The sequence below is a fragment of the Phallusia mammillata genome, chromosome 6, assembly GCF_965637545.1.
Source record: "Phallusia mammillata chromosome 6, kaPhaMamm4.hap1.1, whole genome shotgun sequence".
In the NCBI taxonomy this organism is placed as follows: domain Eukaryota; kingdom Metazoa; phylum Chordata; class Ascidiacea; order Phlebobranchia; family Ascidiidae; genus Phallusia; species Phallusia mammillata.
The window spans coordinates 4841343-4865709 of NC_137257.1; the positions used below are offsets into that span (position 1 = coordinate 4841343).

Genomic DNA, 24367 nt, shown 5'->3' on the forward strand with positions numbered 1-24367 from the left:
GTAAGGATGAGAGCGGCGATGTAGTTAATGATAAGATTGGCGAGTCGGAAACAACAGGACCACCAGCAGTGGATCAACCTCTCGCAGAAGAGCAACCTCCAACAGAAGAAGAACATCCAGCTACCACAGAAGATCCACCTCCCACTGAAGAAGAAAAATCAGCACAAGGTCAGGCTCCAACAGAAGATCAACCTTCAACTGAAGATAAGCTTCCGGAAGAAGATGATAAAGCTTTGTCAGAGGATCAAGCCTCAGTAGAAAAGCAACCTCCAGCAGAAAATCAAGAATCAACTGAGGATCAATCTTCTCCTGATGAAAAACCTCTAGAAAGTGATGCTGTTTTAATGGAAGAACAGGCTCCGATAAAGGATGAAACTTTAGAAGAAAGTCAACCTTCAGCAGAAGATCAACCTGAAGAGGAAGATCAAACTCTAAAAGATGATCAAAGTGGAGAGGACAAAGATTTAAAGCAGGATGAAAAACAGGAGGCAGATAATGAAAATCCTGAAGCTGCGGAAATGAAAATACCAGAAGCTGTGGAAAAAGATGCAGAAAATGAGAGTGATCCGACAAAAGTTGAGGGTGGTGCTGAAGATGCTAACAAAGAAGGAAAAGATGAAGATAAAAATAAAGAAGAGTTGACTGAGGATGAGCCTAAAGCAGAAAATGAAACTGCAGATCCTTCTGTGGATGATAATGCCGACCAGAAAGAAGGAGACAAAATTGAAAAAGAAAAGCAAGATGAAGATGATAATTCGGATGACAAAGATAAACCACCATCTCCAGAAGCAGGCAAAGATGTGACTCAGGAGCAAACAACACCTAATGTAGATGAAACAGAAGCTACATCAGATGGACAACCATCAGCTGAGGAGAAAACGTCTGCAGAGTCTGAAGACAAAACTGCCGCCGCTCAAGCTGAGGAAAAGCGTGCTGAGTCCACTCCTCCAGTAGTCAGCTCCAAAGATGCAGATAATAATGAGGAGAAAACAGATGAAAGCAAACCAGAAGTGGAAGCAGAAGAGAAAGAAGATGCCGGTGAGGATGGTGAAATAAAACCCCCGATTGTTGAAGAGGCACCAAAGACTGAAGAACTTAAGGAGGTTGCAGAAGAGAAGACTGAAGAAGAGGGTAATCTTGTAGTTACTGGTTCCCGCTGGGGTGGTAGGATACTTGTGGTTTTGTAGGTTTAGCGTGATCATTTATTAACAAAGATTGATTCATTGCTTGTTTTTTTGCATCTAACATCGAAATGCTTTAAACTGTAGAATTAAAATGGCCATGTCATATGTAACAATTTTGGTTTTTCTTCAATTTTGTCTTATTGCATATTGAAATTGCAGCCCATTGAAAAAATCTGGTTATTTTCATTTAAAAGCTTGGCTATTAGAGCTTATTGTATAACATCGCTTGATTCCATTTCAAACTAATCCTATTTTAATTGCATTATATATGTCAAGCATTTGGTAGTAAAAATTATAGAACAAATTAACTATGTTAGATTTAATTGCAGTTTCTGTGTTTACAGTTAATTTATTATTCAAAATTGTTGGTAAACCTTAATTTTTGAATGCCAAATTGTGTGTTTATTATTAGCGATGTGTGATTTGATTACTCGTAGATTGCATGTTCCTTCATTGAGTGAGCTGTTTTGCCCAATGCTTTCATTTATTTTTGGTGTGTTGCTCATTTGCTACTTCATGTAGTTGCATTAAAAAGTAACTTTTTCATTTTATAAAACACTCAAAATTTATCATGTATATTTCCATGCTGACATTGCTTTTCGCTGGTCTATCATTCTAATATTAGTTTGCATGTTATTGATATGCCATGCTTGTTACGTATGAACATACATTTCGATTTTTTAAAATTGTGTACCATTCATCATATGTATCAGCAGTAGAATTCAGAATTAGTTCCATTCAGTAAAACTCTAAATTAAAGTCTGTAATTGGTTGTGATGCAGCAAATATGTTAATGTTACTATTTTTGCAGAAGAAGAAGAAGGACCAGCAAAAGATTTCTTCTATGAACTTGAAGTATGTACATAAATAATTCCTACGTTAAAAACAATGACTTTGTTTAAGGTTCTATAAAAGGTATCTATGGGTTTCACAAGAATAAGTGAAATAGACAAAGCTGTGTCATAAAAACCTTTATTGAATTGCTAGTGATAACAGTGTTTTTCTATTTTAAATTTCACATGCTAACAAAGTACAGACAACTCTGGTTAATCGCATACCAGTAAATTACATTATCTGTTTAATTGCATAGGGATCGTAAATCCTAAAGGTAGCCATTGGTTAAGGAAATTGTTTGGAAAATTACATAAAAAAGCTGGGCAGATTGGTTTTGTGATTAACCAATTTGTTTATAATAAGTTTAAAATATTTCAAAAACTGTTTTTTGTTGGATATTTAGGAATACCAGTCGATATCAAAATCCAGCGATGAGTCAGGAATACCATCCAACCTTCTTCAGTTTTACCATTCATTCGGATACGACTGCTGCAAACGAGCCAATCTGCATTTGTTGAAAGGACCAACTCTTGTTTTTGCTGCTGGAAATCTGGTCAGTGCCACCCTAAAATTTAGTCAGAGTGAATATCTGAACTGTTGGTTGTTTTAATTTATCACTGGGCAGCAAATGATAGTCTGCATTTTGTTGATGATAAGTTTGCAGTTAAGCTGCCAGCTGTATATTTTTGGAACTTTTTCTATTTTAGTTTGTTGATATTGGTGGTTTGTGTTGGTGATATTAATAGGGTTCCCGCGGGCATGGAAAACCTGGAAAAGTTATGGAATTTAAGTTTGTATTTTTAAGGCCTGGAAAAGTTTTGAAAAAGGCCAACTTTTGCAAAAGTTCTTGAAAAAGTATGGAATTTGGCACCTGTTTTACCCTGAAAATGCCAGATAGAGATAGGAACCTCAAATTACGTAACGTTTGTTTATTCGTTGCAAGCATGGTAAATTGGCTGCATATACCAAAGCCTCTTTACTAGTTTTACTATGGGAATTGCTCGATTTTTTTTTCGAATCAGGTCATGGAAATTTGGGCTTTTTTCTTGAAAAGTTTTGGAGAAATTATGGAATTTATAAACAAAAATTGCGCAGGAACCCTGTAATAATTTATTTCAAACCACAAAGTTCTGCTAGATTGTAGTTATGTCACTTAAGCTTCTCGCTTTGGCAACAAAATTGGTTGAAACACTATATGACCCTTAACCTTTTGAGTGGTAGGCTACCCACATTCCCTTGACAACAAACTCTTGTTAAGCTAATAACTATTTCTTTTGTTAGTTTTAACTTTGTACATTTTGTTTCAGGTGAACATCTTAAATCTTTCAACAGGAGAACATCGGTTTTTGAGAAGTTGTGGTGGAGGAGGAATTGGAGCAATTGCGGTTCGTTAAGTTTTAACAAACTTACAGTGCACCCTTTAAAAACACCTAGTTTGTTTATAGTTAGCAGTAGTTTAAACATGTCTTTAAAGCTAAATGATGGGCTAATCGGAGCCAATTTTAATTTCTTTTTGAAAGTTAAGCACAGTCAAGAAAGATGGCTTGTGTCAGTTTAAAGTCATCACTTCTAATCCAGTTTGTATTAAATTACATTTTTTTTGCAACTATTTCAATACATTTGTTTTTACCACTACTGTATTTTGTGTACATGTAGAGTTGTTTAAAAGAGTATAATCTCCGAAAATTTTAAGTTTTTAACTTGTTTGCTAACACCTATAACAACAATGAAACTGACTTGGTGATTATGAAAAAACAACATATTTTTAGGTTCATCCATCTGGAAAATACTTCGTTGTTGCAGAGAAAGGAACCAAACCTCACATTCTTATTTATGAGTTTCCTTCTCTAAAACTGTACAGAATTTTACGAGGTAATGTTTTTTTGTAACACCTTGAAAAACATATGAAGTATAAAAAGAACCAGCCGGCTATATATGAAGCAGTGTTGTGAAGTCGTTCAAAAAAAAGGTTTCCAACTCAACTTAATTTGGTTGAATGTACCCTCACTCATGTAAAAACAATTGACAATTTTAGTGTCAACTGGTAATGCCTTATTTTCAGTAAAGTTTAATATATGATAAAAATGTGCACAACAAAGGGCCGTTTTAAACTTGCTAATGTTTGTAGACAGGCCGTTATGTTGCCCTTGCACATTTAAATTTGAATAAAATTACCAAAAAAGCCTGAGTTGCCAAAAAATATCAGTACCGCAAAAGAATAGGATCTCGGTTTCTGTGTAAAATGTTTTGTTTAAATAGAAATTGAAAACATTTTTCATTTTAGATGGTACTGAGCAAGCTTACTCGTTCGTGGACTTTAGCCCAAAGGGCGATCTACTTGCATCGGTCGGTTCCTATCCTGATTACATGTTAACTGTGTGGGCATGGGAAAAAGAAAAGATTATGCTAAGATCAAAGGTACATTTTCCTGTTCAAATAATTTTCTGTCGTTAATTTTCAGCTGTGTTCATTTTTGAAATATGAAAACACCTTATGTATGCCTTCGATATATGTTTTTTTACATGCAAGATACTGTTTAACAAATTCTGTTATGCGCAGTGGAGGATTTTAGTTAATTCAACCCTGTTTTTTAAGAATGTGATTTTATGACTTATGTTTTGAATGTAGTTTGTTAAGATTTAGGGCTACAACATGTATGTTAATTTTGTTTCTTTTAATTATTTAAGTATAAGTTTGAAACCTGTTGTTATTACCTAAATCCTAATACTGGTTAGTGGTTACTTGCATTAATGCTTTTTGGTTTACACTACAACATTTTACAGTTAAATAAATGATTATGATAAAATACAATATTTTTAGGCATTTTCTCAAGAAGTCTACAGAGTTACATTTTCCCCAGAAATGGAAGGCCAGTTAACTTCATGTGGTACAACCCACATCAGGTATTTTTGCATTGGTTTAGTGCTTTTTTTTTCATTTTACTTGCAGAAACATTTGTGTAACCAAATCATACTTTTAAATTGGGATATATACATGTGTATATATATATATATATATTTTAGATTTTTTGTTTGCTGTTGAAACCTAGGCACAGAAACAGACATAAATACTTATCTTTTGTTAATCTTTTATGTGACTTAAGTGTTTATAAACTAATGTAGCCCCTTATATCAGTGATGATGGCATGATCATTTGCTGAAACATGTAAATAATAAAGCATGTTGCCTTTTCTATTTGGGCTGTTATTTTCCTCATTAATGCATATCTTATGTGGAACATAATAAAAATCTCTTTTATTTTAATACTTTTGCCAACAAAAATTTAACGCAAATTTACTTGTTACACAGATTTTGGAAAATGGCTTTTACCTTTACTGGCCTAAAGTTGAAAGGTGAATTGGGAAGATTTGGAAAAACTTCTCTTTCTGATATTGACGGATATATTCAACTTCCTGATGGCAAAGTTCTTTCTGGTTCTGACTGGGGTAATATGCTTCTATGGGATGGAGGTCTCATTAAGGTTAGTAGATAAATCATCTTTGAGGAAAAACAGCTTCTCAAGTTTTAAATCATTTAATTTCTGGCTTTTTATCAAGCCCAAAATATTTTAGTGTAAAAGCACCATCAATGTCTATCAAACAGCATTTTTAACCAGGAAATAAATGTTTTCAAACTTGTGGTATATATTTATAAATATATATATATATGTATATATAGTATGAGAATCTGAATGGCAATATGATTGGTTATGGGTCCTAGAATCCATTCACTTTGTTTCATAACTGTTCTCACTGTTATTTTTAAATAACTGCTGTTAAACAATTTATTGTAATGTTTAAACATTGTTTGATAAAGAAGTCAACTACAATATTTTTTACTGTCAGGCATATTACAAAAGTGTGCCATGTTGGGCTACACAGCAACAAAATTTTTATTATTCAAGTATTCGAATAATGTATCAAATCCATATCCACAGGTTGAAATATGCCGGAAAAATCAAAAACCTTGTCATCATGGTTCCATTCAACAACTGGTTATTGATGAAGGAGAACTTATTACTATCGGACTTGATGGATATGTTCGGGTATGATTAAAATGAGTTAAACAGTATAGTTTTTAGACTTGGTTGCCTATGACAAAATGTGTTTCATGTCTGAATATTGAGTTTTATATTGTGATGTAACACCTAAAACATTGTCCAATGTACAGCTGATTCTGCTAAAAATGAATTTTTCAATCTTTCCTCTAAATCATTACTGATTTTTGTCGTCTATGCCTTGCCATATGGCAGGGGTTCCCAAACTTTTTTGGTCTGTAGCCCAAATGTCTATTTTAATGGCGATTCGTGGCCCACCACGTGCTGTAAATTTGGGCACAAAAATGAAAAATAGAGTCAAAAACAGGCGAAATGGTTTCTAGTAATTTCTTTTAATGAGATGCTCCGGAAATTTAGCCATATTTGCAGCTATTATTTAGTAAATTGCACTAATTGTTTCTGAAAAGTTAGCTAGTTCAATAAATGGCTACTTTTCAATTCCCGCTACTCACATACCTGACTACTCACCCACTTTAAACTGCTATCTCCCACCCACCAGCTAAAACCCATTGTTATAGGAGACAATGACATTTCTTGCTAAATAATTCTTATTTTGCAAATATTATGTATTTCAAAACAAAGCGCCTAATATCTACTGTATAACATAACAGCAGAATGTGTTCAAATGGCTCTGATTCAGTATAACAGCTTCAATAGGCGTGGCATACTGTGATATTTACTGTAGGGATAAAAAATAAGAAATTGTGAAAAAAAATTTGAAGTGTCACTTGGTCAACTGTAAAGACATCTTTGGAAAAAATGTGACCACTTTTAATGGAAGGACAACATAATAGCCACCACCCTAGTGGCGACAGATAATTTTTACTTAGACAACTACCTCATTTTTTTCCCTGGCTGAAACTTTTCGACCATTTCTTATGCTTAAAGCTAAATGATCTTGTAATTTGAATTACACTATAGACCTTAAGAGTTTGTAACTTTATTTAAAAACATCACTGTGTAATTTAGGTGTGGGAAATGGAGGCTATTGACTCAGCAGATACAACAGATGAGTCAGATCATTTTGAAATTGAACCGATGAACGAATTAAAAGTTGGAAATGATGTTCAGCTTACTTGTATGGTGAAGGTAGGCTATAAAAACTACAAGTCGTTAGCAGAAAATCTACCAGTCAACGGACAGTTGGATGAACATGTTATAGAATTGAATAAAAGGTGTTAGGTTTCAACTAATTAAACGAGATTGTTTTCAAACACTTTTCAAACTGGGCTTTTGCAAAACTTAATGGGCAGTGTACACTTTACTCATGTAATGCACATTGTTGTACACTGTTCAACAGACTTTGTTCGTAAATCTACTGGCTCACCACCACACATTTATAGTTTAATCAGCTTTTAAGTTAATTACTTTTAATGCAAAAATAAAATTACCTTTATAAAGCTAACTTTTGAACCTTCATCTAGGCCCAGCCTGAAGATGACCCTTCTATGGAAGAAGGTGCTTCAATCTGGTTTGCACAAGATTCTAATGGTGGAATATGGAAACTAGATCTTTCATTTTCGCACACAGTAAGTTAGTTCTTTAATAGCACAGTATACATTTTTAAGTGTAAAAAATATGCAAACACATGTCCATTAGCAAACTACTATATTTATTAGATTGTAAGCCGCTGCCAATAAAGTTTTTTGTCCTACCATTTGTACGGGTTTCATTTTTATGTAAGGAAAATTTTTTGCAGTAAAAAAAAAAATTCTTTCACTCTTTTTTAACACTTAGGTATGTGGCTTACAATAAAAAATGACTGATAATTGAGTGTGGTGTACAATCATGTAAATTTTTCTCTTACAGACTAAACCACCAGAGAAGCTGTACTCGTTTACAGCTGGTAGCATTACCGGTCTTGCTTCTTCACCATCTAGCCACTTAATGGCAGCAACGGGTGATTCTTATGTGAGAATCTATGATTATTTGACCAAGGAGCTTGTGTGTCAATATCATTCACCCAATGTACAAAGCAAAGGATCCTCACTTCTGTGGCCCAACAAAGTGGTAAGTTTTTGATGTACTGCAGTTTATACGAAAATTGTTTTTTGGTTTTTAGCACCAATGTTGTTTGCTGAATTTTGTTCAATTTGGGCCATGTTCCTAAACTGAAACCAAATACTTTTTTTATTTAAAAGTTTATTGTTTAAGCACTTTGCCATAATCTTTTATCAATTGCTCGAAAGCAAAATGCTTAACAGAACATTTTCCAGCAACCACAGGTAAATATTTATGTGTTTGTGTGTTGCATATGTTAGGTTGACCCCAAAGGAACCTCGATAATTGCTGGATTCTCTGATGGCATAATGAGACTGCTCTGTCTCCGAAATGTAGATGATACAAATGAGCTCTCACTTGTACAGGTGAAATCACAGTAGTTTCAAAAGAAATTAACTTTGTTGAGTTTCATTCTAAAGTAAACCGATAGTGCTTTTACCTATTAGTTTTATAGCTGAGCTGCAGACGGTGCGCGCTGTTTCGACCTATAAGGTCTCATCAGTGCAGCTGGTGACAAGAGATTGACCATATTGGCTTATGTAGCCGCTTACGACACTCCAGTTGTTGGCTCATTGCTTTTATATTTAAATTTTTTATTCCAAATTTAAACCTTTCGACTGCAGGTGAATCTGGCATTATTTGTGTGTGATGTAATTTAAACAGTGTAGCTGCAGTTTAACAACATTCATCAATTCTGTACTCTTTTTTGCGCTTTTGATTGAGGGAGTTTATCATCAACAAGTCTTATGTTTTTTCAGGCATTGAAGCCTCACTCATCAACCATCACAGCGGTGTCATTTGACAACTCAGGAGAAATCCTTGCAACGGGCAGCACAGATAAAACGGTATTCTTCTTCGCGGTGGACCAGGGTGGTTATGAGCCAATCGGATTCGTCAAAATTCCTGGCGAAGTCACTTGCATGCAGTGGTCACCACCTGGATTTGTAAGCAACGTATTGGTCTATTTCTATTACATATTTTGAGTTGAGAGTTTATTTCGCTTGGTTCCATAGAACACATAGCGACACAATTGCACTAAAACAATCACCAAGCCGGAAATAGCTGCGCAACGTTGAAACGTTATGGAGCCCAAAAATGTGGAGGGAACGATGGTGGATAATGCTAAAACGAGCTGCAGCTACACCGTATTATAAAGTGTTATGTGACTGGGGCGCACAAGAAAGTGAGATTGGCGCATTGTGGGTAAACACGACTGGGGCTGGGACGTTGATGGAACCAGTCGAGGGGGCCCTAAAAAACTAACACGTACTGGGATTAGTCTTGAAGCGTTTTTGCAGACCAACGATCACGACATACTCATTTATGAATCATATAACCCAGGCCTATAATGAAGGCGTTACTCCGAATCAAGCTCGTCTCCCGACCATTCCCATACAAGGCATCACAATAGGAATGTTTGGAGACCGGTTTGATTCGGTATGACGCATTCAATGGGCCTGGTGTACTAAAATTTGAACATGGTTGAAAATGTGCAACATGTTGCTGGACAATTCGTTTTTTAGGTTGTGTTTTACCAGATTTACAAAGCAAGTTTCGTTTTTTAGCCCGACAACACGCTGTTGGTGAGTTGCAGCAACGGGAAAGTCGTGGAAATATCTGCTCCTAGTCTCAGCTCAGTGGATACAACGCACACCTACAAGTTGTCTGACATCCCTATGCGGTAAATACTGTGTTTTCTAACTTTTAACCTGTATTGCGGCGTTGTAGTATCTTCACTTTTTCGACCAGTAACGTTTGGGCTTTGTGTGGCCCGTACGAACTCATTTTCATAATGCAGAATTATAAATTAATTTAATTGAAAACATAACTGGTGGATAGCTTGTGTAAGTGAATGTTTCTCATTTGCTGAATAAGCTTTGCAAAAACACACTTAAGTTTGACACTTTAAAACATTTTAAACCTCGTTCTACTATCTGTACATACTTCGAAATATTTGCATTCAAGTTTGAAAATCGTTTATAGCGGCCGGATTTAAAACACAAAACATGGACTTTAATAGTAGTTTAATCTAAGACATAACCGATAGAAAAAGCTTAGTGTGTTTAGAAATTGAAGTTTATTGCAAATTTTGCATTAATCGTCTTTGCACTGCTGAAGTGATTAGTGATAATAAAAACCTTTACAATAAAATCCATTTACTGTACTTTGGTCCTTTGGTTTAGTAAACTCTTCATGACTTTTTAATTATTTGTTTTTTGTAGTTACTTCACCTTCCAGAGCATCAAGTCTCGTTTGCGCCGTGACGAGGAAAGACTGAGAAAAGAAAAAGAGAAATCGAAAAGAAGAAAGGATAGAGAACGAGAGCTGAAGAGAAAGCGAGACAGAGGTGAGTTTAACTTCTCTACATTCAGTGGTTCTGAGTCGTGTGGGAATGACGCCCCTTTTTTATAAATTTATCAAGTCAGCGAGATTACTCTAATAAACGAAAAAAAAACGAGATTACTCTAATAAACGAAAATAAAAATGCCTTTTACGCGAAATAATATTGGTCAATTTACTACACTGTGTAGAAAAATCTTCTTGTAGGTAGGTTGTACATGTGGAATTAATATCACTTACCTTATAGATTGGGACCATTTTGCGATGAAACAAACCAATGCCTTTTAATAAATCCTAACAACTGATGGGTAATAAATTTGCATGCACTAAAAACTGAATATTTTTGTGAAAGCTTTTTCGCAAAAAAGCCCGAATAACCAAGCCGAAAATAGCTGCGCAACGGTGACATATTATAGAGCGCAACACAGTAAAGCACACTATTGGTGAATGATGACTGAACACGTTGCAGCTACACCATATTTTTAAGCGTTAAGTGACTGAAGCTCAAAAGAAAGTTAGGTTGGCGCATTGTCGGTGAAATTTTGACCTATTTTTACACCCAAATTTGTTGTTCGCAAAGGCGAAGAGATCAGTGATGAAGATGCTGCTGCATTCCTGGATGAAGATCCGGAGGCTGCTGAAGAGGAAGAAGAAGAGCCTCTTTATTTTCCTCCGGAGCCGAATCCCATCCTCCAGGCTTTCTACGTGATTCCTGGAAGATTTGTCCTCTCGATGGGAGACTATGATGCGGGATACTTGTACGAGTGCGTCTTTCCGGAGGATTCCTCTTCTGATGAGGATGCCACTAATGAGCCGATAAGAGCAATCCCAGTCAAAGGTGAGAATGGATAGGCGTTTCTGATTTTTACTTTAAGGGAAAACCCATGTATTTCTGCCTGCAGAAACAACTAAGGTTTTTGAAGACTTTGGCTAATATGGGACCCAATATAAAAAAAGCATAGGAAATATATTAATGTTTTAAAATAGGTTATAGTGTATGTGCAACGACAATATGTGCTAAGCCACCTTTCTAATTTTTTACTGGTTTTCAAACCACCAGTGATCCCCAAACTTTTTTCTGCTGTCATACTATTAGGAGGTTTCGCAGAGATTTCGCGTACCACTTAACATCCAGAAATTTGATTATACTTTAACAGTTACCACGAACACAGTACATTTTTTCTCGGATCATAAACCTGTGAAATTTAAATAAAAGTAATTGATGTACAAAAACGCACGTTGTGTCATCTGAAAATTTGTGAAGTTTCTGATTTCGAATGACCTCTTTTTGTGGCCGTTTTTTTACTTTATGCGCCTTATTATAATGTGGTGTCTGTTTGCATCCAAACTCCATGCAATACGAGTCCTGCATAGAGGTTACTTAAATCCATTTCTGTTAATAGTGTCTCAGCTGCTTGTAGTAGTTTTGTCTTTATTAGTTCGTATATTTATTACTATTTTTGCGTTTGTAACTTTATTCGTCATTTTTGCCTAGTCGACTTTTTCGTCCTAAACCATTAAATGTTTTGGCGAGTCATTGTTTGCATTGCTAAATCACGTATTTTTTGCAGAGTCATCCGACGTGCCGATCACGACCATTCGATTCTCTAGCGATCGTCACAAAGTCTTCGTTGGCTTCCAGAACGGACAGATTCGAGTCTATCCAATCGAGGCTGACCCCGAGGCGACCTTTGACCTTGACATGCTCGGGTCAAATTGGAATCTGAATATGCACGACAACCAACATGGTAAGTAATATACCCGGCTCCGTTGCCATTAGTTTTGCAGCTACAGTGGTCAGCATAGTGTTTTTCAAACCTTTTTCATTTACGGAGAAGTTAAGATGAACTTACATTCATCTTGGAATCAGCCCTGAAGCGTTGGTGCAGTCCAGCGATCACGGAATACTCATGCATAAATCATTGTACGCCAGGCCCATTAAAGTCGTTTTTCTAGTCTGTGCCTTGTCATACGGGAATGCTTGGGAGACCGGCTGGATTCGTTATACGACCTCAATGGGCCTGGCGTACTAAGTTATGATTCAACTATGGACAAGGATGCCATAACGTTCTTATTTCTAATATTAGCTATTTTTAGACATTGTCTCATGAAATATGATTGTTCACGTACCTGTGTAGCTCAGTTGGTAGAGAGCGAGTCCCGCAAAATCTCCTATTGTGGGTTCTAATCCCACCCCAGGCTAGATTTTTTTCTTGCCTTGCCATATTGGAATGCTTGGGAGACCGACTTATTCGGCATAACGGCTTCAACAGGCCTGGCGTACTAATAATTCATACATGGGTGTGCCGTCATCGCTAGTCTACATGAACGCTTCAGGGCTGATCCCAGTATAAATGTATGTTCATCTTAACTGTTTCCAAGTAATGTCTTTATTTTTGACCAGCATCCTTATTGTGTCTTTAGTGTTTTATTTCGCCTAAAGTGTTGGTTAAAAACTTATTTTTATCACAAGAAGAGAGCACTGTTAGCGTTTACTAATATCAATTGTTATATTTTTTTGGCCATTTTTTTTAGCTTTAAATCGACAGTTTATGGGTCAAATGATGCTTTTGTGAGCTGTGGACTTTTAATTTGAATTTTTGATTTTAGGTCGTGTGACAAACATTGAAGAGAGCCACGATGGAAGCTACGTGTTCAGTTGTGGTGGTGACGGTAACTTATTCGGATTTTATTCACTGGCGCACGAAGAAATTGTGAAAAGCATGGAAGGGAAAAGAGCGTCTCTTCCAAGTCCACACGTAAGATTTTATATTGTAGTAACTAGGGATTTAGTTAAGTATTTTGGCTTGTTGAAAAACAACAACATAGAGACACAATTACTTTAAGACTATCCCCAAGTCGTTATAATAACTGCGCAAATTTAAAACGTTTTAAAGGGCTAACAAAAGCGAGTACCATGCCTTCCAAATGATAACAAAGGGAACTCAAATAAAATACTAATGTTTATTGATGTTGTATATGTCGCCTTTTGATGTTAGTGACTATTTATGAGTGATTGTTTTGTTTTATTGTAGTCACTTTTTTTTATAACATCTACGTTTTGAATTGTTGTTTGTCATCATTTTGTTGGTCCAATTCTTGAAAACCGCAACTTTTTTTGTCAAAACTAGTCCAAAAACGGGTACTGCGAGGTCAATCCAACACAAGCTCAAAACGAGCCTAATTTTACCGTTATTTTATTGCTTGCAAGGACGCATGCATATCAAAAAGCACGCAAAATAGCAAAAAATGCCTTTTTGACAATCCGCCCATAAAAACAACCCTAACCCGCAAGTCCATGTCCGAAATCAGCCCAATTGTACAAAAAAACTACATACATGTTTTGCTAAATCATTGCTTTTTTAATCGAAAAATAAGCGGGATTGCAGCTAGATCGGTGAGGTCATTGTGTTTTACTGTTACGCCACAAATACATGTGTCTGTCAACCGAGTTTTGCAGAAACGCTCGGCGGACGATCGTTTAATCGACGACATTGACGACCCACACGCGTACAGTATTGAAGATGCAAAGCTGAAAGCGGAACACGATAAAATGATGCGAGATGCAGAAGCAAAGAAGTTGACGGAACGGAAACGGATTAACAAACTCCGAAAATCCTTCCTGGAGCTGCTCCACAAGAACAGTGAACTACCAAGTCACGCGCAATTAAAAAGAGAGGTATTTTTTTGCTAATTGATTGTGACGTCATATAGGTGCGTGTGACGTCATAATTCAGACAAGCACATATTATGGTGAGAGCTGTGCTGAATTTTTTTTTAACCTTGGTTGGCGAGTTACGTAAACTGCTTTCGGCTATGACGTCATGCGTCGGTGACGTAATACTTTAACTTGGTGACAATTTTTGCAACGTCAAGCATTTCTTTTCATATCACCTTGTGTAACTAAAATTTGAAAAAAATATCTAAATATTTTTATTCTTTACGAATTAAACACTGACAAATGATATTGTTAATATGAAAACATGTTTATGTACAGTATTTGACTTCACAACTATTAAATCCAACTTTCAGGAATTTGAACTTGATCCTTCGATCCGTATGAAAATGCTGAGTCAAACTCAGGACAGAATAGAACGAGTCAGGCTCGAAATGCAATGGGACAAAGAAAAACTTGCACTTGCTCACAGGAAGATAGAGGTAGGATTTCAAAGTAGATTTAAGGCTAGATAACCGATTCCAAAGTTTAATAAAACAGTTTTTTGTTGATATCATTGAATATGAAGACCATCCGGAGATAAAACATGTGCTTAGCGCATCTTGTGCAATAGATTAAATTTGGTTCAAGATAAAACGCATTTACCCTCATACCATTTAAACTTTTATCAAACTTTTTGGACCCCTTGTGTTATATGATCGCTTGAAGTAGATAAATTATAACAATTGTAATATAAAACTGACAGCCATTTTAACTTGCTGACGGTTAGGGCTATTAGGGTTAAAGTGAGGTCTAATAATAAAAATGGTAATAAGCACACCTTATATATTTATTCTTGACCCCACATTTCGCTCATAACCCTATCCTAGTCTAATTGTTAGTTTACGCCATCTATAGGTATTTAGCATCATTCTACATAATCCTAATTTTAACACTGTATCATGTTTGCCATGGTGCATTAGAACCTCTGCACTAGAGCATGTATTTTGGTTTTTACCAGCACGCTTAAACTAACTTAATTTTTCTGCTTTATTTCAGGGCCGATTTCGATCCCAGCTTGAGTGCGACAGGATTGTGGTTCATGCCTTTAACTCTTCCCATACAGTGGCATCCTACAGAGTAGCCAAACTCCCCGACGAGTATTACTCGCTGAAACAGACTGTTGAGCAGCGAGTACGGGCAGCGAGTCTCGCATCTGAGGGTTTCGCAACTGTTGAGGGAGTGGGAACGTCTTTACCATCTGAACGTGGGAACGGTAATTTGAATTTTTTAAATTATTTTGTGGCCTGATTTTATAATGCCTCTTTAATAGTAGTGATTAAGTTGTAGCAGTTAGGGACCCGATTTAAATTGTAGGTTACATATACTTGACTTAACTTGAGTGCTATTCTCCGAAAGACTCGACTTGACTTAAATTGCATCCAGCGAAATACCCGAATTTACGTGGGTAAGACTTACAAATATACTCGAATTTAATCGAGTTACATTCAGCAAATAGTACTCGATTTTATTAGACACACGTTTAGTAAATTACTCGACTTTATTAGACACACATTTACTAAAGTACTCTACTTTGTTCGACTCACATTCATTAAACAACTCATTTTTGCTCGAGTCACATTCAGTAAAATTTCGACTTATAATCGAGTTACATTTAGTACTCAAATTTGACTCGACTTTCGACTTTATTACAACTCGACTTTATATTGAGTCACATTATTTTTGTAACAACAAACTCGTTTTAATACTCGTTTACAACACAAGGTGAAATAACAATTAAAAATCAGTTATTGTTACTTCACAGAGACCGATGACGCAGACGACGCGTCGTTTCTGAACGAAGCCAAGCGAAAAGCAAAGAAGACGATTTTACATGGAAGACAAGCAGAAAAAGTTGCCAAGGCAATCAAGAAAGCTGAAGAAGCAAAGTTGAAACACGAGAAGCGACAAAACGAGGTAGCAAGACAGGGAAAGTCTCTTGATTAGTCTAAATTTGTTCCTTTAACGTAAAAACTTGGGTAATTTTTTGAGTTGTTTGTAAAAAAACAAGCCTGATTTGTTGTAGTTTTATAGTATCACAAAACCTTTTTGAGAGACCTTTCTTTTGTGCTAATTTGTTTTTTCAATTAGGCTCATTAACAAAAATAAATACACATATTCAAAAACAAACGCATAATACTTAAAATAAAAACCCATTTATAGCACAGTACTGAAACTTTTTTCAAACTGTAACTTTTTTCGATGAATTCCTAACTTAACAATTCAAAACATTTTCATTCCTTCCCAATATACTACATAGTAGAATAGTAGATGATCATTTAAAATTTCAACTATACAAAGATCAACTGAAATTGGGTCCTTTATCAATTTCACAGCTTATATTCCCAGAGCTGAAGTGTCTATTTACAAACCACATGTAAAAATTAAAGTAAATTCCTTCCCTTAAGTTTTAAGATGCCTCCTCGGTTGGGAACCACTTATATAACTGAACAGACTGTTTGCAAGGTCATGCAAGTTGTAACATGAACAATCATCAAACACAGCCAAAATCAATAAAAGAAACAATTAAGTTTGTTTGGAGACAAATAATGTGTACAACTATAATAACGACTTTCTGTACTGTTCAGTGGAAGGAATTGTTCAAAAGTAAACCGGATAAAAAATACGAAGACCCGGCTGATGTTGCGGCGATCAAAGAAGCTCAGGCCAACATGGGAGATTTCAAGTTGAAGACATCGTCGGATTATGTGGTGCCCGAACATTTAAGGATGGATACTGAGAAGAAACGATACCAGATCCTCATCCTACAGGGACTAGTAAGTATGACGTCAATACGTGATGACGTAACAAATCGTTTTATTTCGCAGATATTACTTTAAAGTTTTTTTTGTCCTCAATATCTTTCTCGGGCGTTTTTTTAATAGTTTGTTTTTATATGTCATCTTATATGTTTGTGACGTCATCAGACATGACTATTTATACTTCGTGTTTTTCTTGACTAACATTATAATCGTTTATCGACCCTTTTTTTAATCTGACGCAAATAGTGACTTCATATGACGCAACGCGCAACCTAATGACGTCACGCATTTCAGATTCACAGAGCAAAGTCGGATTTCAACAACAAGCTGATTCACATCCGGGACGCTAAGTTCGAGTTGATTTCGGAAATGAGGAATTACTCGCAGGAGATGAAGGCGATACAATCTCGGATGAGCAAAGAGGATCGGCTCCGTCTTCCTCACATCCCGCATCCACATCCGGAGGAGGAACCACACAAGTATGTTGTTTATGTAATCGCGTTGTAAAGAAGAAAGTTAGTTTTTTTATTGCGTTTTAGTTTGTGGAAATTAGGTGTAGTACTACGGGAAGACTAAAATTATACTACGAAATTAAAAATAATTAATTGTTGTCATTGATACTTCTGGCTCTGAATATCGAGTTTAATGAAAACGGTCATAGATTTGCCGCTTAGTGCTGCAATATATCTTCTGTAAACAGTGCCTTAAGTCAACAAAGTTACGAAACGACGGTTCCAAAGAATTTAACTGTGCACTTTACCATATTCCACTTCTTTCTGTTGTGTGTCACTGCAAATTGACTTGTTGGTCAAAATTATGCAACGGTTGCAAAATGTATTGTGCAGCTTTTTACTGCGGCTTGAAATTTACGTTTGTCACACTTTTATTTCGTTTACATTGTTTTGCAGGAAGTTCGAATTCACCCGACAGACTTTGCTCAACTTCGAAGAGGAGGAAAAAGAGCGCGAAATCGCTGAAGCGAAGAAGAAGAGGAAGGGTGATGGAGGACTCTTTGGTGGATTTGGAGATGAGGTAAGTTGTGATAAACTTGACTCCCAGAAAAAACGAGACTTTTCAATAAACTACGACCCCCAAGCTCTGTATGTTACAAAGCAAAGAGTTTTTGCAGAGAATTTTGCCGATTCGGTCATTTTTACAAACAATTCGGTTCGGCCGGATTGCAACAAACTATTCGCCCGGAACCGAATCTATCTTTTACGAACACCAATTTAAAGCGTAAAATATGTCATGAAGTACCACACAATCTTTCAAACTATGCCATAGACAAACAGTCAGCAATTCATTGAAAGGCTGGCCATTAGGGATGTGCCAAAACTGCAAATGTTCTGTTTGGTCGAGCACCGAGCATCTCACGTTAATGCTCGGTGCTCGGCCGAGTATGCTCGGTGCATTATGACGTCACAAAAAAATCCCCTTTCTACGTTCTAGCTCTACAAGGTCTCTTACGTCACCAGCGGTGTACTATAAGCTGTACATGCCCATGAAGTACACGTTTTTCCACCATCTAATACATTAAAAAAATCATTCGTTTTTGTTCATAGATACCCTTTCGAACACTAGTTACGTATGTTAATATCTAATTTAATGCTCGGGTCAGTTTGTACAACTGCTCGGCCGAGCACCGAGCATCAAAAACAGCGATGCTCGGTACCGAGTACTCGGGTTCTGGCTCGGCTTGGCCCATCCCTACTGGCCATCATGGCGGAGGCAACCTTAAACCCTACAGAACTAAAACGTATTATGTCGTGTAACACCACATTTGCCTGAAAAAAAAACGTGGTTTATTTTAAACGCGTAGCGTACAGTGTAACTCCGCGTGAAGTCAGAACCCTAATTAAGCCGATTTGGTGCATCTCCAATTTTTATTCACTTTTTTATGTTATTTACAGCCTCCTCCTGAAACTTTACAAGTGAAAGATCTAAAACACAGCAGCAGAAAAAGTGCTAGCAGCATTGCAAGCAGTGTCAGAAGCAAGGCTATGAAGGTACTTGTGTGATCTTATGTACTGTTCTTTTCCTTACTACATCATATATTACATCATTGCACGTTATAATCAGGGTTTACCGCGTTCTGAGTCGAGCGGACCAACTGTCCTAGAGCAGCAGATTGCACAAATCGAAAACATCCGTTTGCGGCACCAGAGAGACCGACTGCTGCGTTCGATCAACGAGAAAATGACGTCATTTGACGCGGAGCTACGTTTGCTACGTCACGACAAAACCAAACTGGACGTAGATCTGAAAATGGCTGACTTGAGGTATTGTTTGGCAAAATGTACCAGTATTTCGATGACGACATAAATATTACATTGTTACGTCATACAGGCACGTGACCTTGCTGGAAGAGTTGCTTCTGCTAAAGGAATACGAAAAGCGTGAGACGACATTATCTGGTAGAGTAACAGGAAAGAGGAATGAACTGGCGGAAATTAACGGGAGGGTGAGTTCCCATGAAAAGCATGATTTTGAAAGTCGCAACTCTAGCAACACGCATGGCTAGCACCCTTAAACCTTGGTGTTATGTCATGTGGTTGTCATAGCTGCGTGTTTATTCTGTAGCACAACATAAGCAACAGATTATATTGTGAAGAGTCAGACCAATATATTTTATCCGGTTATGTTAACACCACTCAGCTACATGACTTGGTTGAAGACCAATGCATCTTTGTCAGTAAATGAAAAGATTAAGTCATTCGTCTTTAAGATTGCGAAACTTGTTTTTGGTCCATCACTATCTCCTGAAGTAGGGTTCTTTATAGTCTTTATCCACCAGGCAACGAGCTGGGAGATTATATCTTTAAGTCAAGTACTAGTTTTGCTATTTTGTAGTGTTATTAATTTTCGTCCGCTTGCAGGCAGCAGAGATGCAGGTGCGCTTGGAGAGTAAGAAGCGGGACATAGAGAGGCTTGTGGACCGGGAGAAAGCTTTGTACGCGTCTTTCACGAGTTCTCTTGGTGACAACAACAAGTTTGCCGATTTCCTTAACAAAGTCTTCAAGAAAAAAATCAAGCGAGCCAAGAAAAAGATTGTCCAAGGTAAGTAGAACTAATGCCTGATCCAATCACAAGTGATATGACGTTATCTATGTGGTATTACGTCACCTATATGATGTGACGTCATCTTTGTGGCGTCATATGTGTGCTGTGACGTCATCTTAGTCAAATAACGTCATCTGTTCGAGGAAAGTCATCTGTATATTATGACGCCATCTGTATGATTTGACGTCATGCATGTCTGTGATAATGTCACCTGTACCATATGTCGTTATGTGTGTCTTATGACGTCGGTCGTACGATGTACACAAGACACCTGTTGACGACATTGGAAAGCTAGAAATCAAATGTTTTTTATACTTGTGGGCAGGTTTTTTTTAAGGTTTGGTTTGGGTGACCGCTAAGTAGTTTTAAGAGACCGCAAGTGTTTCATTTAAATACCAAAATATAGCCATATTTAATTTTGGGAAACCGCTGGAGAAAACCAAAACACCTTTAAAAAACACTGCTTGTGGGTATGAAAACAAGTTTCCAAACAGCTCTTTGGGGGTAAAATACATTGGAAATGTAAATTTGTCTTACCCTGCATCGCCAGCTTTTGTACAGACAATGTTAAAGAAAGGCTGTTTTTGTTGTTGTTTTTTCTCGTAAAAATATGTGTACTTCCCAATTTTAACTTCTGTGCTGTCTGTTGGAAGATCATACTCCATATACACACTTCAATGTTAAAATTTGTAATCGGATGTTTTTTCTAGTTTCTGTAGTTATTTTCTATTTGAATAAGGATTTCCCGAAGCCTTTTTGGGGGGTCAAATATCGTTCATCACACCCTTTTAGTTGGCAATTATATTTTTTACGAAAACAAATTTATTTTCATTATCGACTTAAAATTGCCGTAAATGAAAAATTCCCCTGATGGAAAGTTGTCAATTATGCAAGATAACAGGCTCAATATTTTGTGAAATAAAAAGTACTCTTAAAATAAAGCTAGGATTTTGCTTATGCCCTGCATGTTTGGTTTTATCATTGTAAATATTGAAAATTATTGTGGAGTAAACGAGCGGTATGATAAGTTTCACTTTTTACCCATGTTCATAAACCTGTATGTCTAGTTGCGTTTTTTTTTTATTTCAATGTTAAATTGAACAGTGTTTCCAAGTTAAAAGTGGAAATATTTTGAAAAACTTTAAACTAAAATGTAAATCTGCAGTTTTGGCAGGAAATGTTTATCTGTTTGGTAAAACTTAAAAAAAAATCGTTAGTCAATAGCAGACATGGAACGCCTTCACTTTTTAGTTCAGTCCAAACGACTTTACCGGGGTTTGCAGGTTCTTTGGGAAAATCGTAATTCACATAAATCCAGTATGGCAAGAACAAGTCATACTATCGATTAGAATCGTCAGCGTTTTAAGCAGTTTATTGTAGTAACACGTTGGCTAAAATAACAATCAAGTCGGGGCGGGATTCGAACCCACGATAGAAACATATCCGTGACTTTTATATTTAAATTAGATCTGTACACAGTTTGTGCAATATATGTTTTAATACACGTATTGTTTTCATAAAGCAAAATTCAAACAAGTTTTAAAAAGCATGTTAAAAGTTCTCAAATCAACAAAAATATTGCCAAAATTTTCTGCAAACAATCAAAAACCTCCAAAGGATTACTGGTGGTCCACCTATTATGTGAAATATGTATGGTTTAGAAGTATTTCATAAGACAAGTTTGGTTATTTCTTTACAGAAGGTGAAGAAGAGGATTCAGACATGTCTTCATCGGACGAATCTGATTGGTCGAGCGAAGAAGACGAGGATGATTCGGTTGAAGGAGGATTCGATGACTCTGTGTGTCCTCCGGGATGTGATCAGGTATCCTTAAGAAAGAAGCTATTGTTTTTATTGCCATGGCAACACTTACATATGTTGGCATTTGCTAACGTTAAACACTATTGAATACAAAAAGAATGTTTCAAATAAGTCGAGTTTTTTGTTTATTCTTCAGCAACTCTTCGACTCGACTCTGGTACTCCGGGAGCGGAGGCTGGATCTGGAGGAGGCTCTCGCGGAGGAGAAGAAGCTCGCGGAGACACTGAAGAAGGATGTGGATGCCCTCGGGAAGAAAGCCAAAGTCATGGAATCGCAACTGAAAAATGCCCTGGACGACTTAGAAGCCTTCCAGGTCAGTTTTAGTTTTTCTCCAATCCTAAGTTTCAATTTTTAAAACTCGAAACTGTCAATGAAATCAGAAGTCGGACCAGGCCTTTCTGGTCAGGTTCGGGCCTTAATGCTGGCTTTATTCGGACCTGACTTTACACTCAGTATCATTTGTGCAGTAACTTTACGAACTATCGGGCCTAATTCGGAATATGGTTTGAAATTCCGGGTTCATGTCGGTTTGAGGCTTTTATACATGAAATCAGTAAAACAGAAAGCTTTTGTGCCCAGCAAACCCGTTATAACTTACAATTGCTTGCCAAATAGTCCCAAATAGTGCTTAACAATCTGCGTTACCAAAGAATCTCAAGTATTTGCTTTTGTTGAAGTCCGCAATTTAAGATCTTCACTCTATAACAATTCATATTCTCTTGCGGTCATAGTTGTAATTTAGCTGTTTTAAAGTTGGTTCATTTAATCCATTCCCTTCCAACAGGTTGAGAAGCAGGGGAAGTTGAATGAGTTAGATGTTGTCGTCCCTCTCCGTTTCCACCAGGTGGAGCACGTGTACAACGCCACCATACCACCTGATCTCTCATCATGTCTTGTCTTCGCCAATTCCTCTCTTACGGCGCTGCAGCGCCGGATTAAGGAACTTCAGCAGGAGAAGAGCGAGCAGCGAAAGTTTTACAAGTGAGAGTTAATTGAGTTATTGACAGTACAAAATATATAATTATTTAGACTCCATTTAAACAAGTATTCAGCACTGGGATCAGCCCTGAAGCGTTTATGCAGACCAGCGATTACGGCTCATTTAGAAATCATAGCACACCGCCCCTTTTGAAGGCATAATACGGAATAAAGTCGGTAGCCCAAGTATTCCCATATATGGCAAGATAAGGCACAGGTCGGAAAAATTTAACATGTAGTAGAATTAGAACCCACGACGACAGTAGCCTATCCGGGGCTTGCGCCAGGCCCGTTCGAGTCGTTATGCTGAATTTCAAAATTTCCATGCGAACCATCATAAACGCCTGACGTTGGTCTGCATGTACGCTTCAGGGCTGATCCCAGTTATTAATTTATGTTCATCTTAACTGATACTGGTCAATCTGGCAATCTCCTACTACGATGCTGACATGTGCAGCATATGGGGCAGTCAGCGGTGCTTGGCATTTGACTTTCGACGGGCTCACCATTGAGCTACGCAGCGCCAGCCCGGGAAAGGCTTTTATCGTGGGTTCGAATCCCACTACAGGCTAAATTATTTCTAGCTTATGCCTTGCTGTATGGCAATGCTTGGGAGACCGACTTGGTTCAGAAAAAGGCCTAGCGTACTGTGATTTAAAAAAAAACGTTAATTAACGTTGGTTTGTTCACAGGGAAGCGAGACAGCAACACGTCCACCTGATCAAGAGTGGAAGATTAATGGAAGAGAGAATTCAACAACTGGAGGAAAAATGCGAGCAAGCCATGATGCTGAAAGTGCGTATTGTTGGGTCATGGTTTTTCCTTAGTATGACTAAGACAAGTAAAATGCTAAACCAGAGTATTAAAGTAATAATTGAGTAACCCGCAGCACCTTGGTAAAGTTGTAGACTGCTTCTTTTTAATTTTATACTTTAAAAGGATTTGCACATTTAATTTATTTTAACAGAAAACTATTAAAAAATAACTTTTTGCATGGTTTTGTTTACTCTAATTAAAACTTTTGCGACGGAATTTGCTATAAGGTGTAGAAACTAATTTGTGTGTTTATTAGGCTACGCTGTAAATTTGACCTTGAATTTTAGTTTGGTCGGATCGTTGACCTTGACAAACTGAACTCGGTGACCGTGAACAAAAACGTTGAAGAACTGAAGGAACAAGTTCGACTGAATGAAGTGAAAAATGCAAGACAACTACTCAAGCTACAGGTAAAAGTTTATAAAAACACGAATTGAAAACAAATTTTGAAATCACGCCCAAAAAGATTGTTTTTCTTTCTGGTTTTTTTTGCTACACTTTCCTTGTATGTGGTGACTAGTTCTTCACGGTTCTACCATAGTAGCTTAAAATGCAAGTATGCTGATTTTAAATGTCGCAATGCGTTTATATTCTGCCCATGAAATTTGCCTGTTCTCACACAACTAATTGTTTCTTTCTAAAAGCATCAAGTCAGCTAATCATAAGTTGCAGATAGTGCACACTTCTTTGACCTGTAAGATCTCATCAGTGCATGGCTGGTGACGAGAGATATGCCGAATTGGATAGTGTAACCATCCAACGGCACTCCAGTTTATTGGGAGTAACAGGCCGTAAAGACA

The 24367-nt window shown here is 37.0% G+C and overlaps 2 protein-coding genes across 3 annotated transcripts in view; both read left to right on the forward strand.

Moving 5' to 3' along the window:
• LOC145232442 (cilia- and flagella-associated protein 44-like) overlaps positions 1 to 24367 on the forward strand; it is a 28234-nt gene that overhangs the window by 2131 nt on the left and 1736 nt on the right. For both annotated transcript variants that reach the window (XM_080097065.1, XM_080097066.1), the window contains exons 3-36: positions 1996 to 2039; positions 2422 to 2571; positions 3326 to 3403; positions 3788 to 3890; positions 4303 to 4436; positions 4839 to 4921; positions 5327 to 5498; positions 5955 to 6062; positions 7044 to 7163; positions 7499 to 7603; positions 7884 to 8084; positions 8336 to 8440; positions 8834 to 9019; positions 9641 to 9756; positions 10298 to 10422; positions 10996 to 11253; positions 11987 to 12163; positions 13026 to 13174; positions 13876 to 14094; positions 14448 to 14573; positions 15130 to 15346; positions 15896 to 16047; positions 16719 to 16907; positions 17187 to 17371; positions 17801 to 17924; positions 18803 to 18898; positions 18972 to 19171; positions 19239 to 19353; positions 19769 to 19949; positions 21652 to 21776; positions 21910 to 22086; positions 22558 to 22754; positions 23444 to 23546; positions 23855 to 23977. In XM_080097065.1, the coding sequence (XP_079953191.1) occupies positions 1996 to 2039; positions 2422 to 2571; positions 3326 to 3403; positions 3788 to 3890; positions 4303 to 4436; positions 4839 to 4921; positions 5327 to 5498; positions 5955 to 6062; positions 7044 to 7163; positions 7499 to 7603; positions 7884 to 8084; positions 8336 to 8440; positions 8834 to 9019; positions 9641 to 9756; positions 10298 to 10422; positions 10996 to 11253; positions 11987 to 12163; positions 13026 to 13174; positions 13876 to 14094; positions 14448 to 14573; positions 15130 to 15346; positions 15896 to 16047; positions 16719 to 16907; positions 17187 to 17371; positions 17801 to 17924; positions 18803 to 18898; positions 18972 to 19171; positions 19239 to 19353; positions 19769 to 19949; positions 21652 to 21776; positions 21910 to 22086; positions 22558 to 22754; positions 23444 to 23546; positions 23855 to 23977 (4943 nt within the window). The remainder of the gene's footprint in view (positions 1 to 1995; positions 2040 to 2421; positions 2572 to 3325; positions 3404 to 3787; positions 3891 to 4302; positions 4437 to 4838; positions 4922 to 5326; positions 5499 to 5954; positions 6063 to 7043; positions 7164 to 7498; positions 7604 to 7883; positions 8085 to 8335; positions 8441 to 8833; positions 9020 to 9640; positions 9757 to 10297; positions 10423 to 10995; positions 11254 to 11986; positions 12164 to 13025; positions 13175 to 13875; positions 14095 to 14447; positions 14574 to 15129; positions 15347 to 15895; positions 16048 to 16718; positions 16908 to 17186; positions 17372 to 17800; positions 17925 to 18802; positions 18899 to 18971; positions 19172 to 19238; positions 19354 to 19768; positions 19950 to 21651; positions 21777 to 21909; positions 22087 to 22557; positions 22755 to 23443; positions 23547 to 23854; positions 23978 to 24367) is intronic.
• On the forward strand, positions 6 to 1961 carry LOC145232588 (uncharacterized; the record flags this gene model as incomplete). Its single annotated transcript, XM_080097249.1, has 1 exon — positions 6 to 1961. A coding segment is annotated over one exon (1182 nt), but the record flags the coding sequence as incomplete, so codon positions are not given.